The 16351-nt window shown below is 50.4% G+C and overlaps 1 protein-coding gene across 1 annotated transcript; it reads left to right on the plus strand.

The window, feature by feature from the left end:
* Positions 1–6783: 6783 nt before the first annotated feature.
* LOC311314302 (uncharacterized protein) lies at positions 6784–8944 on the plus strand (the record flags this gene model as incomplete). Its single annotated transcript, XM_084444641.1, has 7 exons — positions 6784–7527; positions 7617–7706; positions 7834–7950; positions 8060–8131; positions 8245–8471; positions 8564–8716; positions 8819–8944. The coding sequence occupies exons 2-7, from the start codon at positions 7658–7660 to the stop codon at positions 8942–8944; spliced, it is 744 nt and encodes a 247-aa protein (XP_084300767.1). The 5' UTR covers positions 6784–7527; positions 7617–7657.
* Between the last annotated feature and the right edge of the window lie 7407 nt (positions 8945–16351).

Genomic DNA, 16351 nt, shown 5'->3' on the forward strand with positions numbered 1-16351 from the left:
CAGAGTTTTTACAGATCTCCACCTTGGAAGGCGTCCTCAAAAATATCAATTTTCAGTGACCAAACTCAGTGTACGTGTGGACGGGAGGCCAAAACGCATAGAAAACAGTATGTTTTCATAAATATCCATGTACGTGTGGACGGGGCCTCAGTCAGTCAATTAGCTAACGTTATGGTGCGTTCCAGGTAACCCATAACCCGTGTTTTTCCAACCTTCTACACGTGAAACTGCACTGAAACTGCAGTCAAACCCGTAACTTCGGACCCATGAACTCGTACCAGATCGATGTACTCCCACAAGGGCGTAGGTTTGGTTTCAACATTGGTAGGGACCATATAACAGTGTAGCTGCATACACAATTTTTGCTGGGGACGAGAGGTTAAACCTCTTAAATATACATATACTTATGAAATTGAATAATACTAATACAATGTTCTTAGTGTATCACATCCTGCCTGCTGCTGCTGCTGCGTCCCTCCACTCTCTCTCTCTCTTGGTTGCTGCTGTGTCCCTCCACTCTCTCTCTCTCTCGACTGCTGCTGTGTTTCATATATAAAAATGATTTGATAAAAATTGAGATTTTCATTGGATTTTTACACTGACATTCAACTCATAAATTGATATATCTGTCCATTACGGGAGTCACAAAATACCAGATATTTAGTAGGCAACACTAATTGAGAAATTCCACAATCCTGGATACCCAGTTCGATACCATAGTTGGAAAAAATAAATCCCATGTACTTCAACATACACTACTTTATTTAAAACACCCTCCGGCCAATATAGTGAGAGCGAAATTATGAGATTCCAGTTAGTAAGTATACGTTAGCTAATAACTGTAAGAAAACAGGAGTCTGAGTCCTCATAAAAGTAACGTTAACGGCTCTCACGGGCTGGATAACCTCTAGATAACGTTACCTTATGAGTATTCAGTTTCCCCAATAATTCTAACAAGAACCCCAGTCAGGCTAAAACAATGTATTTATTTTTAAATTAAAACTTACGACTTTAATATCACTGACGTTTTTTAGCATAAGTTAATGGGAATTTAAAATTAGAAAATTAGCATCCCGTCTAGCACAGACTGGGTTTGACAAAGCTATAGCTAATAGCCCATCGGCTAGTATGCTGACACTAACGGTCGTTAGTTGTGAGGACGCTGTGATGTCCCATTCAATTAAATCTCTGGTGGGCAGCTAATGTATAATAATGTATTAGCTGCTGCTATCCTAATGTTACAGGATGATAGAAGCCATCTTAACAGTTTGCTAGCTAGCCAGCTTATATCAGCAGTTGATAATTTGCCACAATGGAAAGACAAGTGATGTGAGTTTAGGTAACGTTAGCTAGCACCAACCTAGCTGGTTTTCATGTTGCTAATGCCTAACGTTAGCTACTTAGTTTACCAGTAACTAGCTAACCTAGCTAACGCTAACGTTACTTACAGTTGCGGAGAAAAAGCTCCTGATATCCCTCATCCTCTTCAGAGGGCCTGTTCTATTTCGTGGAGCTCCGCCCCACAGGGCTAGCTCCTATTGGCTAGCGAAACCCAGCTAGCTACATTGACTGAAGAAAAAAACATACACGCACCTGTGTCCAACCAGGTCCGGTGCACCACTGTATAAGCGGGCTACGCCCGCACATCTGCTCCTTCGAAATTTTCAGCTCACATTGCTACTGAAGAAGATAAGAAGATGTCTACTCAGCGGACCCAAGCGGAGCTGGCGGCGTCCCTAGATGACCCCCTGCCGGCGCCGATTGATCCGCCGGATCGTTTCTGTGTCTGCGGCTCCCGCTACAGCGACGTGGAACACCACCTCTGCTTCCGCTGTCTGGGGCCGCAGCACGCCAGAGCGGGTCTGGCTCCGTCCCCCGCCTGCGAGATCTGCGCCCTCCTGGACCCCATGGAGAGGATGCTCCGGGCGCATTTCTTCGCTCCGCCGCCGCTGGAGACTGAAGGTCTGGTCCAGCTGGTCGGCGAGGACATCGGCGCGCCCCCGCAACAACCGGCGGCCCCGATTACCTCCCTCGCGCCTACGGATGATGAGGAAGAGCTCTCCGAGGCAGACGAGGGTCTCTCTGCGTCGGAAGCCACTACGGCTAGTGGCGCCTCCTTCCCGGGGCGGGGTTCCTTCGATCGCGACCTGCCCCGGCTGCTGGAGAGAGCCGCGCATCACCTCGGTATCTCCGTCCCGGAGGTTGCTGCGACTACGGGGCTCCCACTGTGGAGCTCCGTCTGCTACGGGCGTCCCTCTCAGCCTACTCCTCGTCTCCTGCCGGCTATGCCTGACCTGGAGGCGTTCGTCGAGGCTGAATGGGAGCGGCCGTTGGCCATCAGAGGTCCGCTTCGCCAGTTCAGCAGAGCTACGAGGGTAACCGGCTGGACTGACGTAGCAGCTATCGGCTCTCCTCCTCTGGAACCCGACATTGCAGCGGTCCTGGTGCCTGGTTCCTCCGCCTGGGGCTCGGCCAGGAAGCCTCTCATGCCGGACGTCAAGGACAAGACAACCCTGTCCTTGGCCGACAAAGGTTTTTCTCTGGCCGCGCAGGCCGTGGCTGCCTCCTCCTCCATTGCTATGCTGGCCATTTACATCGGCCAGCTAGCTACGGAACAAACCCCCCCCTCTATGGATGAAGACAGGAGAGCGGAGATGGCCGAAGCCGCCGGAGCCGTTGCTCAGCTTGTGAGAATCTCCGCCTCCTGTCTGGGTGGAGTGATGGCCACGTCGGTGGTGCAGCAGCGCCACCTATGGCTCTCCCTGACTCGTCTGCGCGAGGAAAACAAGGGTGTCCTCCTCAACTCACCGGTCAGTAGGGAGGGGTTGTTTGGGGCGGCTGTGTCTAACATCCTGGAGCAGTGTCGCAGCCAGGAGCAGGACCGGCTCCTCCTCGCTCGCCACCTCGCTGCTCCGGGGGAGCGCAGTGTGCCGGCACGTCCGCGTGCTCCGGCTGATGCTGCCGCGACTGGGAGCAAGCGCCGGCGAACACACAAGGCTAAACAACCTGCCACGGGGTCCCGCCCCGCTACGGCCCATGGACCGGCTCGCCCGGGCTCCTGGACTGCGCACGCGGCTCCTCCCCCGCGACCTCCCCCTGCCTACCCCGCCCAGGGTGCCGGGACCGGTCCGGCGTCTTCAAGCGCACCCACCGCTCCGCCTCCGGCTTGGGGTAGGAAGAGGCTCGAGCCGCGGAGTCTTTTCTTGCTAAAGCAGACGTGACTCACGCGGGGCTCGCCGGCTCAGCTGATGTGATGTATTCGGCTAGAGCCACCGGGTCTTCCGTGAAAAAGTCGGAATTGACCGTGGCAGGTCTCGCCGCAGCTGGAAAACCGACTCGAGCCGCGGAGTCTTTTCCTGCAAAGAGAGCAGACGTGACGCGCGCAGCTCTCGCCGGTTCAGCGAATGTAATATATTCGGCTAGAGCCGCCTGGTCCTCTGTGAGAAAGTCAGATTTGACCACGGCAGGTCTCGCCGCCCCTGTTCTAAACAGACCGTTTGGGTTTTTAACAGAGGGGATGTGTGCGCCCAGGCCAAGTGCTATGGCTGTACTGCCCTGTTCGGAGTTTTCTCGGGACCGACCGCTGGCGGGGTTTAGCGGCGAAAAAGATGCGCTAGACCCCCAGACGGCGTTCGTTCATTCGGGCCGAGCGTTCGAGCCTCTCCCTGTGTGTTCGACAGGTAGAGAGTTTTCACGCTCACCGGTCAGTGAGAATACTTCCATGTTTACTGCCTCAGCTGGCTATTTTCATGAGCAGCCGAGGCGTCGCTCCGTCAGTGTGTGTGATACCAACACTCGTCCTTTAGCTAAAAGGAGCAGGCCTATGGTGTCTGATATCCACACTTCATCTCACAACGTGCACCAGTCGCATGGTTTTCGCCTGGCCGCTTTGTGTGATGTTGGCGCGAGATCACTGCCCGCCTCTCATGTCCCGTCTAGTCGGTCTGCGAAAGACGGCACCTTGACAGATCATGCAAATGAGAAGGCGGGGCTTCCCGCATTGCAACACTCCGCCGTTTTCTCTCAATGGGATGAGCAACGGCGGCTTGTTAGCAATGCGGACGGTGTCGGCTCACTTCCTCTTTTTGTGAATGAAGTGCTTCTTGACAGGAATGCCATTCATCCTCGCGCTGTTCAGGGACATGGAACTCCCAATGGGGATTTTTCATCTCCCTTTCGAGGGTGGCCCGCCTTGGGCCAGGACAGCAGAGTTTCTCAGCTGTCCGGTGGCGGTCAGGGCCAAATTGAACTATGGCAGGTTCCTCGATCTGTTCCCGCGATCTCCGGCACAACCTCTTTCCAACCGCTTCACAGTCTGGCAGGAGAGATGTCTCCTGGACAGCTGGTTGCAGCGTGTTCTACGGGAAGGGTATCTCATTCAGTTTTGTTGCCCCCCACCGCCCTTCACGGGCGTAGTGGAGACAGTGATACCGCGTCCCGCTCAGGCTGCCGCTCTGTCAGCAGAGATTGCAGAACTGATGGCGAAGGGAGCGGTAACTGTGGTCCCGTCAGACCAGAGGGACGAGGGATTTTATTCCCGCTACTTCCTCGTGCCAAAGAAGACGGGGGGCGTGAGGCCAATTTTGGACCTCCGCCTTTTCAACAAAACGGTGGCGAATCTGAAGTTCCATATGCTTACGGTGCGACAAATGCTGGAGGCATTCCTTCCCGGCGATTTTTGCACCAGCATAGACCTCAAGGACGCTTACTTCCACATACCGATAGCTCATCGGCATCGGAAGGTTTTGCGTTTCGCCTACCTGGGTGTGGCGTACGAATATACCAGACTCCCGTTTGGATATGCGCTCGCCCCCAGAACCTTCTCCAATTGTGTGGAGGCGGCGTTGAGGCCACTGCGCCGGCAGGGCATCAGGATCCTGGCGTACCTGGACGACCTGCTGGTACTGGCTCCGTCGCCTTTGTTGGCTCTGATGCATACCGCCATGGTGGTGCGGCATCTCACCGACCTAGGGTTTGCAATCAACTGGGAGAAGAGTGCTCTGTGGCCGGCCCGTCAGATTGTTTACCTAGGTATCAATCTGGACACGAGCGCCATGCCCTACTAACACAGTACGTAAAACTGACGGGACACATTGGTGTAATTGTGGTAACTTTGCGACGTCACCAGCAGCGGACCTAGCTGACACCTAGCTGACACTTGCCTTTTCAGTCGCAAAATAACCAAAATAGCCGTCCTCCAGTACACTGTAAGGGAACGTAGCCGCCACTGCTGCTTAAATCCGTAACTACGATGTAATTAAATAACGTGACAATGTGGTTAGATCACAGTCCCAATCTGACTTTATTGGAAATGTGTCACAGTGGGTCAGAACATTTGTAAATTACTTAGGTTTTAAAATAAATTTTGAAGTCATACAGTTACAGAATTGTAATAATGAGGAGAAATCCTGCATGTCTGTTTTGTGTGTAATTTCTCATTTACAGTTAATATTAACACTAAAGATTTGCAGTCTAGGCCTAATAAAAAGAATGATAAAAAATATGCCTATGAATAAAGTCCTAATTTTGCAACCTAAATGTGAGCAATGAACGCTGAGCAGTGAACGTAGAATGCAAGGCATTGGGCTACTTTCTTAGGTAAAACAATTCCAAGAACTAGACAAACAAGTTACACACTCTGTGCCAGTAGGTGGCGGTATGCACATTAAAGTTTGCGATCCGCCACTAAACCTAGCGAAGGAGAAGAAGAACGGTAAACTTCCGCCCCGTTTCAAACAGAAGTGATTGAGAAAGACCAACACGCTGTCTCCCCGCGACAACACAGATGTAAGTATCTAAATTTCAATGTATACATTAGTATGTATACATACATACTATGTATTTTGGTATCGTCCCAGATAAAACACCAACGTTATGTGCAAGCTACCCTTTTGTAATGATTATCTATATGCAGATGCTTTCCAATGTTGGCTAACTAGCTAGCCAGCTAACGTGATTAGCCTTTTTCGGGCATGGTGGAGTCTTGAGAAGAAGACTCGCGCGAGCTCCTGCACGTTCGTACTGTTTCATCGCTTGGAATAAAATGTGATAATTAGCTTACTCATTGATTTCGCATTAACCCACGACACCGTTAGTATGTGTTTGTTTTTAGGCATTCATTTTTCCGAAGTTAACGTTAACAATACTAGAAGCCCCAACAACGGAGCTAGGCTAGCTAGCAGGATTTGTTATAGCAGCCATCTTGGCTCATTTGGTTACAGCAGCCATCCTGGTGGATTTCATGTTACTCTTAACTGTTGAAATGGTTGCTCATTCTGTCAAACGGGTAAAGAATTGTGTACTACGTTTTCACTCACATACAAATCCAAATTTTGCATAATAGGTACTCATGATGTGGACTACTAATAGAGGCGCTAAGACGGCCCCAGGCGTGGCCAGGGGCAGTCCTGGGACAGCACCACAGGCTCTGTGAGTCTTGTTCAGTTGAATGCCCTCATGAGTATTAACAGAAGAGCACCATATACATATGCACACATACACTCTAACATGTCGCTCTCTCCTCAGCTCAGCCCAATGGTCTCTGATGGTTCTGTCTGGCCAGCCCTTAGGTGGAGAAACACCTGATCATCAATAAAGGCACACGTAAGTACAAATGCACATACGTTTCCATAGACGGGATAAACAAAAGGGAATATTGATATTGAGTTAATGTTAGCGGTAGACACGTGAGATTCATAAGACGCATCACTGACGCCAGTGACGCCACAATATCAGGGAAATTGAGCAATTGCTTCCCTGTAGTGCAAACTTGCAAGATTCGCTCAGTTATTAACCCTTCTTGCCTTTTTTGTTGTTGGTTTTCTCTCTCCTCCTTCCTCTCTGTGCAGTTCTCCTGTGTGCTGAGCCGCTATCTCATGTATTGCCACTGCTGACAGGGTAGAGCTCAGCCCCATGCAGAAGTGAGTGATGAGGAGAGGGAAGATCATTTTCCCGTTTTTTTCCCCCTCCAGTTCTAGGAACCGTCTCAAGAATGTGTTCCCCACTTTTATGCCTTTAAATCAGGGTTGCAGTATTCCAGGTGTGTGGCCATGGCCATGAACACCAGTAGAGGAGGGAACCAAGTGTCTCATTCTCTCTCCACAGTTGTGTGGTTGTAACCCCCCACTAGCTACATATTCATTCAATCTTTATTTAACCTCGTGAATCAATTGAGAGTAAGCTCTCATTTACAATGACGTATAATCACTCTATATTTGAACTTGTACTACAGGTGAGATAATACTTTTTAATGGTCTCTCTCATTCGCTCTCCTAGCTGTGATGTTAGAGTTGTGCAAGACTTGGGTGTTCTCCTGCTCTGAGTGCCCATTCTCCTATACCTCCCAGATCTACCTCCACAAGCACATCAAGAGGAGCCATGACAACCTCTGTCTGCTGAGGAACACACAGAGCATTATGAAGTAGCCAGTGCCTTGGCGAAGGTGTTTGAGCAGCAGTCATCAATGGATTAACTCCCAAGACACAAGGAAGAGACAGCGCAACACACGCTATGACTCCAGTGACGAAGGTAATATAATAAAGTGCATTCAACAGTCCCAAAAGAGTACTACTTGAGTTGACTAATCTGAGCTAATTTACCTCTACTATATGTTCCAGTGCCCAGGCAGCCGGTCGGCAGAACTCAGACCAGACCAGCTATGCCAGGTGCCAGAGCCGGAAGGCCTGCTCTGCCAGTTATCAATGCAGGTATCCATGCATGTTTGTGTTGGTGAAATGTCTATGCATATTTGCACACTTAGTTAACTCAGGACTTTCGGAAGACTCATGTACTCAGTTCACTAATTCGCTCATCTCACATCTCACTACTCGGCAGTAGATGTTCATCGCCCGGGTCCTTTGAGCCAAGGCGCTGTGAGCCCAGGCCCTTCAGCCCTTCAGACGTCCAGGCACGAGCAGCATGCATCAGCGATTAGCACCCCGGCCAGACCAGGTCAGGGTCTGACATGTCTCATGTCGAGTTGATTCTTCCCCTTATGCCAGAATCACTACGCCGCCAGCACCATAGTTTCCTGCTCATCCCTTTATCCTCTGGTTTTCAGGTTGTTCTCTGATGCCATCGCCTGTGAGACCAACAGCTCCAGCAGTGTTGCCATCAAGCTCTGCAGATGCTGGTATGCTGAATTTTGTGAACTACTTCATGCTGCATGTAGGGGTATACTTTGAGCTGAATATCCATTATGGGACCGTACAATTACTTATAGCCACATCTGTGTTTAATATCCAGACTTCCAGAGGATGATGTGTCAGCAGTTCTCCAGCGTCATGCAGAGTCTGAGGGAGATGGCACAGACAATGATGAGACTGGAGCAGAGGCTGGAGCAGAGACTGTCCGGCGAGTCTGCAGACAGCTATCGGGGAGCAGTACTGGATGACCTGCACCCTGCTAAAACGGAGGAGGAGCTGCTGGTCTTGGAGGAGCAGCTGAAGGACAAGGATCATCAAAGGAAGATGGTGAGTAACTTCAGGGCAGAACTTTGTTCCTTATTTTTGCAGGGAAGTGTTAAGGAAATGTAAAAGTAAATGATTGTCTTTATGTTTTGCAGACACGATATCTGAGCTTCATGCCATGTGCATTGAAACCATTCCCTTTTTGGTTAAAAGGTGCAGTTATGGCCTGTAAGCCAAGCACCACTGTGACGGAGGTGTCTGCCCAGCTGCAGGAGATGCTGAAACATGCCCCTGCTCGATTCAAAAAGGTATGTGATGTCAGGCAGTTAATTTTCTCGTATCCAGTGACATGGCACGCTTCCAATGAACGTATGCGACTTGCTTTTACAGCCATTTCATTATGTCCTTAGGCATCTGCTCCAGCCCAGCTGACCTCCCCAGCCCAGCCCCTGACCGCAGCTCCAGCCCTGACCACAGTGGAGTATTCAGATGAGGATGACCTCTTCTGCCCAGACCCTCGATTCAGATGTGGGTGACCCCCAGCCCGTCTCCCTAAACCTGCCTTTCCAGCCTGCAAGGATGGATGCCTTTTTTGTAAATAGTTTTTGTAAATTTTAACCTTTTTTTTGTGGGATACAAAGGTCTGTTCCCGGTCTGCCTGCCACAGAATGCGCACTGTTTCATTTTTGTTTTTAGAACTTTTGCAATTGTCAGATAATGGGTTGCTAGCCAGAGCTTGTACATGCTTTTTTTTGCTTTTCTGGCTATGCGTAATGTGACAGACCGTAAACCTCATCCTTGTAAATATGTATACTTTTAATTAGTAATGTACTTTGTGTAATAAAATGTTCTAAACTGTTAATGGTGTTCAGTCTTATATTGGTTTGTATAATGCTTGCTGCTATATCCCCATATAGCATTAATTCGTTTTTGTACTGGTAAATGCTAAATATAGCCAGTGGTACTGCAAATGCTAAATATAGCCAGTGGTCAGGGTTTAGTAAGTAAGTGACCATATTTGCACCGTGCGAAAAAGACGTGCAGACCAAGTCATATAAATACCTGTAAATCTAGTGTCAGCCAGGTGAGTTTATGACGGAGGTTCCTGCCCACGTTTTTTGCACGCGGCCGCACCGTATTTGCACCGTGCGAAAAAGACGTGCAGACCAAGTCATATAAATACCTGTAAATCTAGTGTGAGCCAGGTGAGTTTATGACGGAGGTTCCTGCCCACGTGATCACGTGCGTTCTTTGCACGCGGCCGCAACTTCGGAATGACGTGTCGTTCTTACGTAGCGTCTACTAAACGGCAGATCTCGCGTTTCCGTAAATGGCCGCGTAATTTCCGCACGCGGCGCACACGAATCGTCACCTATAGCGGCCGTATGTCGAACGTTCGCGCAACCTGCGTGTGTTAGTAGGGTGAGAGCACGGCTATCCGATTCAAGGAGGGAAACACTGGAGAAGAGTCTCAGTGTTTGCCGTCCTTCTCGAAAGATCGCGGTTCTGTCGATCATGCGCCTTCTTGGTCTCATGGCAGCCGCCCATGTGGTAGTGTCACTGGGCCTTCTTCACATGAGGTGCGTGCAGAGATGGTTCGCGCGGCTTCGTCTGGACCCTGTGAGGCACAGACGGCGCCTTGTGCGGATGCCGGGGTCGTTGTCAGCAGACCTCGACTATTGGAGGGACCGGCGCGTAATAGCGCACGGTGTTCCAATAGGCAGGGTGTCGGCTCACGTCGCTGTCTTCACAGACGCGTCTCTAAGCGGCTGGGGTGGTACATGTCTGTCCCAGGCCGTAGGTGGTTTGTGGGCCGTCGGAGAACGGTGCCACATCAACCTCCTGGAGTTGGAGACGGTGCTACTGGCATTGCGCCACTTTGTACACCTGGTACAGGGGCGAGATGTGCTGGTGCGGTCAGACAACCAGACCACAGTAGCTTACATCAACCGACAAGGGGGAGTCCGCTCGCCATCGCTTCACCGTCTGGCGGTAACGCTGTGGCGATGGGCTCATGTCAATCTCCGGTCACTGACAGCGCGGCACATTGCCGGCCGTCTGAACGTCGGGGCGGACCTGATGTCTCGGGGCGGGCCTCACCCGGACGAGTGGAGCCTACATCCTCAGATAGTGGCTCAGCTCTGGACCCGGTTCGGCAGAGCAGGGGTGGATCTCTTTGCTTCGAGAGAGAACGCGAAGTGTCCCCTCTGGTTCTCTCTGAGACAGCAGGACCAGCCTCCGCTGGGCGTGGATGCGTTCGCGCATGCCCCCTGGCCGGGGGCGCTGCTGTATGCTTTCCCGCCGATGGGGCTGATTTTACCATTGTTGGCCAGGGTGCGGTCAGAGGGTGCATCGGTAATACTGATAGCGCCGGACCGCCACTGGGCGAGATGGTATGCAGAAGTGATGGCCATGACTACTGTAGAACCGTGGCACATCCCTCATTGGCCGAACGCTCTGTCCCAGGCGGAGGGCTCAATTTGCGCACCTCCAGTCTTGGGACGGCCGCTGGTGGCCTGGCTCTTGAACGGCGGAGATTGTCTGATAGGGGACTCTCTCCGGCCGTGATCTGTACAATTCAGAGCGCGCGCGCGGCTTCCACTGCCTTGGTTTACTCTGGCAAATGGGCTGCTTTTGCGCGTTGGTGTGAGGAAAGGGACTTCGCTCCCGAGTCTTGCTCGGTCGAGGCGATTTTGGAATTCCTTCAGCACCTGATGGATCATGGTGGCGGTTTGGCAGCATCCACTATCAAGGTGTATGCGTGTGCTATTTCCGCATGCCATGAGGGGTTCGCCAAAACTACGGTTTTCGGGCATCCCCTGGTTAAACGCTTCCTGGCCGGCACGCGCCGTCTTCGCCCTGTGCGTAAGGCTGCGGCGCCACCTTGGGATTTGCTCTTGGTTCTGGATGCGCTATGTAAAGCGCCGTTCGAACCAATGGAGCGGATATCTCTCAAGTGGCTATCGATTAAGACCGCGCTGCTCCTTGCTCTGACGTCGGGCAAGCGGGTCAGTGATCTGAGGGCGTTGACAGTTTTTCTCATCACGGGTGATGGGAGCAAAGCTGTGTTGCGCACGGATCCATCTTTCATTCCGAAGGTGGTCCGGGGCGCCTATAGAGCACAGGATTTGGAGCTGGGAGCCTTCTATCCTCCACCTCATGCGAGCGAGGAAGAGGCCCGCCTGCATTTGTTGTGTCCTGTGCGTGCGTTGACGTGTTACGTCCAGCGCACGGCTGCGGTCCGCACCACCCCCCAGTTGTTGGTTTGCCACGGCCCAGGGAAGGTGGGTTCTCCGTTGTCGAAACAGCGTCTCTCCCATTGGATCTGTGAGGGCATCGCCCAGTCTTACGTGACTGCGGGTCGTCCTCTGCCTGGTGCTGTTCGGGCACACTCCACAAGGGGTGTGGCCACGTCAGTTGCCCTGTTCAATGGTGTGTCAGTGGAGGACATCTGTGCGGCGGCGACTTGGTCGTCCCCGTCTCCTTTTGTCCGTTATTACCTTTTATCCATGTCCTCTGTCTCTGTGGCGTCATCTGTGCTAAACACAGCCGCCGGTGCGAGCCAGCGTTAGACAGGATTTTTCATGTAGGTGTTCGGCTCGAGTCGCCGGGTCTTCTGTGAAAGAGTCAGAATTGACCACGGCAGGTCTCGCCGCTACTGGAGAACCGGTTTGAGCCGCGGGGTCTTTTCCTGCTAGGAAAGCAGACGTGACTCACTCAGGTCTCACCGGTTCAGCTAAGGTAGGAGCAGGCCCGTCTAGTGACGTTCCGCTTCTGTTTATGTGTGAGGCTGGGACGGGCTTGTTACGGAGTAACCGCTTTGGTCCAGCTCTCGCCCCACGTACCTCTCCTTGCCCTCGGCTGTGATAGACTGAGTGTGGCGGGGTGGGACCAGTGCTTGGGTCGGATCAACTGTTAGTATGGTCTCGCCTTGGAGCCCTGGCTTGTGTCCTGACTGGTTTTTCCCTTACTGGGGCCAGCAAGAGTGTATGGTGCGGTCGTGTAGCTCCGCTTATGCCAATAGGAGCTAGCCCTGTGGGGCGGAGCTCCACGAAATAGAACGATGGTTACGTATTGTAACCCTAGTTCTATGAGTGGAGCGGAGCCCCACAGGGAACAGACTTGCTGACCCCGCAGTCTGCTCGCTGAAAATTTCGGTTAGGAGCAGATGTGCGGGCGTAGCCCGCTTATACAGTGGTGCACCGGACCTGGTTGGACACAGGTGCGTGTATGTTTTTTTCTTCAGTCAATGTAGCTAGCTGGGTTTCGCTAGCCAATAGGAGCTAGCCCTGTGGGGCTCCGCTCCACTCATAGAACTAGGGTTACAATACGTAACCATCGATATCCCTCATCCTCTTCAGAGGGGGAGGCGACATTGTGGTGGATGTACTGTGGTAAACCTAACCTGGGTGGAGTTAGGTTGGCCATCAGGCTCCGCAATCAGGCTCCGCAATCAGGTTGACCACCCGCACCTGTGCCCGCTCATGAACTCTGTCCGAGACTCTGGGGAACTCATAAATAGACAGAGCCTGGAGCTGAGCGGGTCTCGAGGGAGCGGCCGCGGTTTTGTGAGTAACCTGGGAAAACAGAGTGTCCAAGTCCAGCACCGAACTGACCCGCGATCTGCACTTGATTTGGGGGGTGGGGGCCGTTCGCGGCTGATTAGAACCGCCGGCGGCGAAGACAGATAGCGAGGGGGAGCGACCTGCTGGGTGAGGGCAAGAGTGGCACTAGGGACGGGGAATTAGTAGTGCACTGCTGCTCCTCGATTCTGGTTGGGGGCGCTCCTATCAGCTAGGAAGTGTCTCCTATTCTGCACCGGAGCATTCCGCTCAGACCCCGGGGCAGGGTCTTGTCGTCGGGCGAGTTGAGTTCTTTTAAACCATTACATCATTGTTAAATGTTGTCTCTTGTCAAACGTCTTGTTTTGTAAGGGGTGGGGACTTCTGGGGTTCTATTGTTGCGGCATTTGAGAGAGGCTAGCGGACAGATATGCTACAGGACTAAGCCACTTCTACTGACCCACCTACCCGGAGCGAGGGTCTTTTTGGGTTGGGCTGTGTGAGCCGTGGTACCCGGGCCGAGGCCCTTTTGGTTTGCAGTGATCCCCGAGTTGGTTTATTTAAGGCTGGTGTGGCAGGCCGGTTGTTTTCCTTTAGTTTATATGAGTGATGGTTTTAGTGTTTTCGTACCAGTGTGTTTGATCTGGCATAAGGGTGCAGTGATACATCTAATCCTGAGCTTCAGTCTGGGGGGGGGTAAGTACTAGTGGGAAGGGCTGGAGATATGTCTGTCTAGGCCTACTACCGGTGTTATGAATTTTAAAATGATATATTGTTAATAAAACCTACCGTCTTTTTCTATAAGCCTGTGTTGCGTGGTGTGTGTGGCTTGACCTCTGACGCCGGACCTCACCGGTAAAAAAAAAAAGGTGGTGGCAGCGAGTTACCTGCGACTCAACCCAGAAATCGATTCCCCCTCTACTGGGTGGTTCTGGTTCTTTTCAGTACCTAAACGGCTGTCAGAATCATAGCTGTCAGCGTCTGTCTGTAAGGCTGTTGGTCTTCAGATCCAGCGAAAATGCAACAATATATCTCAGCCAAATGAGCCAATCAAACGTGAGTTTAAAAAATATAAAAAACATACTGGGATGGCACATTCACGGTGGAGGAAAGGGGTAGGCTAACGGTCTAATGTAACTCCGAACATAATGCAAACTAACTCACTCAAAATGGTACGGCCAATTCTGTCCTTCCAAACTATGGGAAGGCCATCTAAATGATCTAATATAACTGCACTCCAAAGATAATGCGAGCAAGGTTGCTTAAAAGTTGGTAGGGACAATTTGGGCCTCCCAAAATGTTGGTAGGGACATGTCCCGACCGTCCATACGCAAACCTACGCCCTTGTGCTCCCAGTTGCGTTCTCTGATGTCACACAGCCCTCTAAACAAGATGGCAGCCCACATGAGTACAGCGACAAAGATAACTTTAGGGCAACGTAAAGTAAATTTGTACGTTGTAATCAAAATAATACAAACAATTATGCACTACAATCTGCTATGTGTATGTAATGATGCCCAAATATGTTGATGACAAGATAGCTAGTGATAGCTCGTGCTAGCTAGCGCTAGCTAGCTAACGTTAAGGTAAACCTGAGCTTGACCATGCAAGCGGCGAAAAGTCGATGTCAATAAATAAAATTATGTAACGTATGATTTCTAAGCATAGCGAAATTAGGTATACAATGTTTAGCTTGCCAGCTCTGACAGTGTCAAATCTTCAAGCTTTTGCCATATTGTCTTGTTTACATTTATTCAGAATTCCACCAGTTTGCCTGGAACGCAATGAAGTCGTGAGTCGTGACTTGAAGTCGTAACTTACGGGCTCAAAATCGTATCTGGAACGTGGCATTAGTCGGCATATACTTCAAGCAACATGGCTAATGTTAGCTAGCTAGGCTTTAACGGGAACATTCTGGAAAGACAGTCAGAAAATATAGCTACATGTTTGGTTCCTAAAATTATCACCTTATAAAATGATGTCACGCCACAATACCGGAACTGAACCAAGCAAACCAATAAATAGCAAATACTAGAATAGATGTAATTTCTCAGTATGAATACCAGTCCTCCGCACCCTCGACTCCGCAACTTTTCAGTAGTAGCCTATAACGCCCCGAACTCTGAAGCGCAACGTGGAAGCACAACGCGCACTGATGCGCTTCGAATGCTGCTGTTCTCACCGGCCGTGCGTGAATCGATTTTTCCGCTCGGGGCGGAATTTTCCACGCGTCCGCATGCACAATCTCATAAAAATACATTGGATATTTACAATATATTCATCATATCACTACATATATTTTTCAACCTACTATTATTATATAATCAAAGCACCAATATCCTCTCCACATGCTTGCATCCTACCATCCAATCAGAAGTCACAACACGCTGTTAAAGGAGAATGCTCTTTTTTGACAACCTAGACCATATTTACGGCATATTATAAGACGTTTGACTCACCGAGAACTTTGGTGTAATTCGGAGGCCTGTTGAAGAAATTTAAAATCCAACGCGAGCCAAGTATATCCATGTAATGGCGGCGGACGGGGCACCGAGAATGCAGCTTCTAAAAAATGTATTTTCTGCTGCGAAACAGTTGTTTTCATCAATCTATTTTTATGAATCACTAGTTGTGCTTCCATAGAGCGAGGGCTTGTTGTGGTTTTCACATGCCTTTGTAATATGATCTTTAGAAACGTCTTTAGAAACAACATAAAGCTTCCCCACTTGCTTCAGCACGCATGCGCACAGCATGCAGACTGGCTATTCTCCGTCTGTAGGCTACACTCGCGGCTCACATTCTCTACACTACGATCGGCTTCCATCATATTCTAAGTCATCTTCTATATCCTCAAAATCTGATAAATATTCTGCCATATTGCACACAATATTCCAGGCACCAACAAGCCGATCGGTTACATTTCTTCTACAGGCCTCCGAAGTTATCTCGGTGAGTCAAACATCTTATAATATGCCGTAAATAAGGTCCAGGTTGTCGAAAAAGAGCATTCTCCTTTAACAAATCCTCCCGCATTTTAAAGTTCCTCGGTAGTGTAGTGTATTAAGCATCTGTCTCCCATGCGGGAGATCAGGGTTCGATCCCTGGTTGAGCACGAACCTGTTTGATTCCTAACTTTAGCCACGACCTTTCTTTCTCTCCTCTCCGCCCCCATTTTTCAGATGGACGGGAGAGATCCAGATTTTTAAGGAAATGTACAGTGTGTTTTGCAGATGAATTAACTGTGTCAAACTGACTGAAGAAACTGGGTGACCAATTAAGTCAAAAATTACAAGTCCAATTGATATACTGGACTTGTGCTTACTGTTATGTTTCTCTGTGTATGCAACTCTGTTTTGTTTTCTGCTCCTCCTGTTCTCGGTC

Source organism: Borostomias antarcticus, assembly GCF_949987555.1.
Source record: "Borostomias antarcticus genome assembly, chromosome: 10".
NCBI lineage: Eukaryota > Metazoa > Chordata > Actinopteri > Stomiiformes > Stomiidae > Borostomias > Borostomias antarcticus.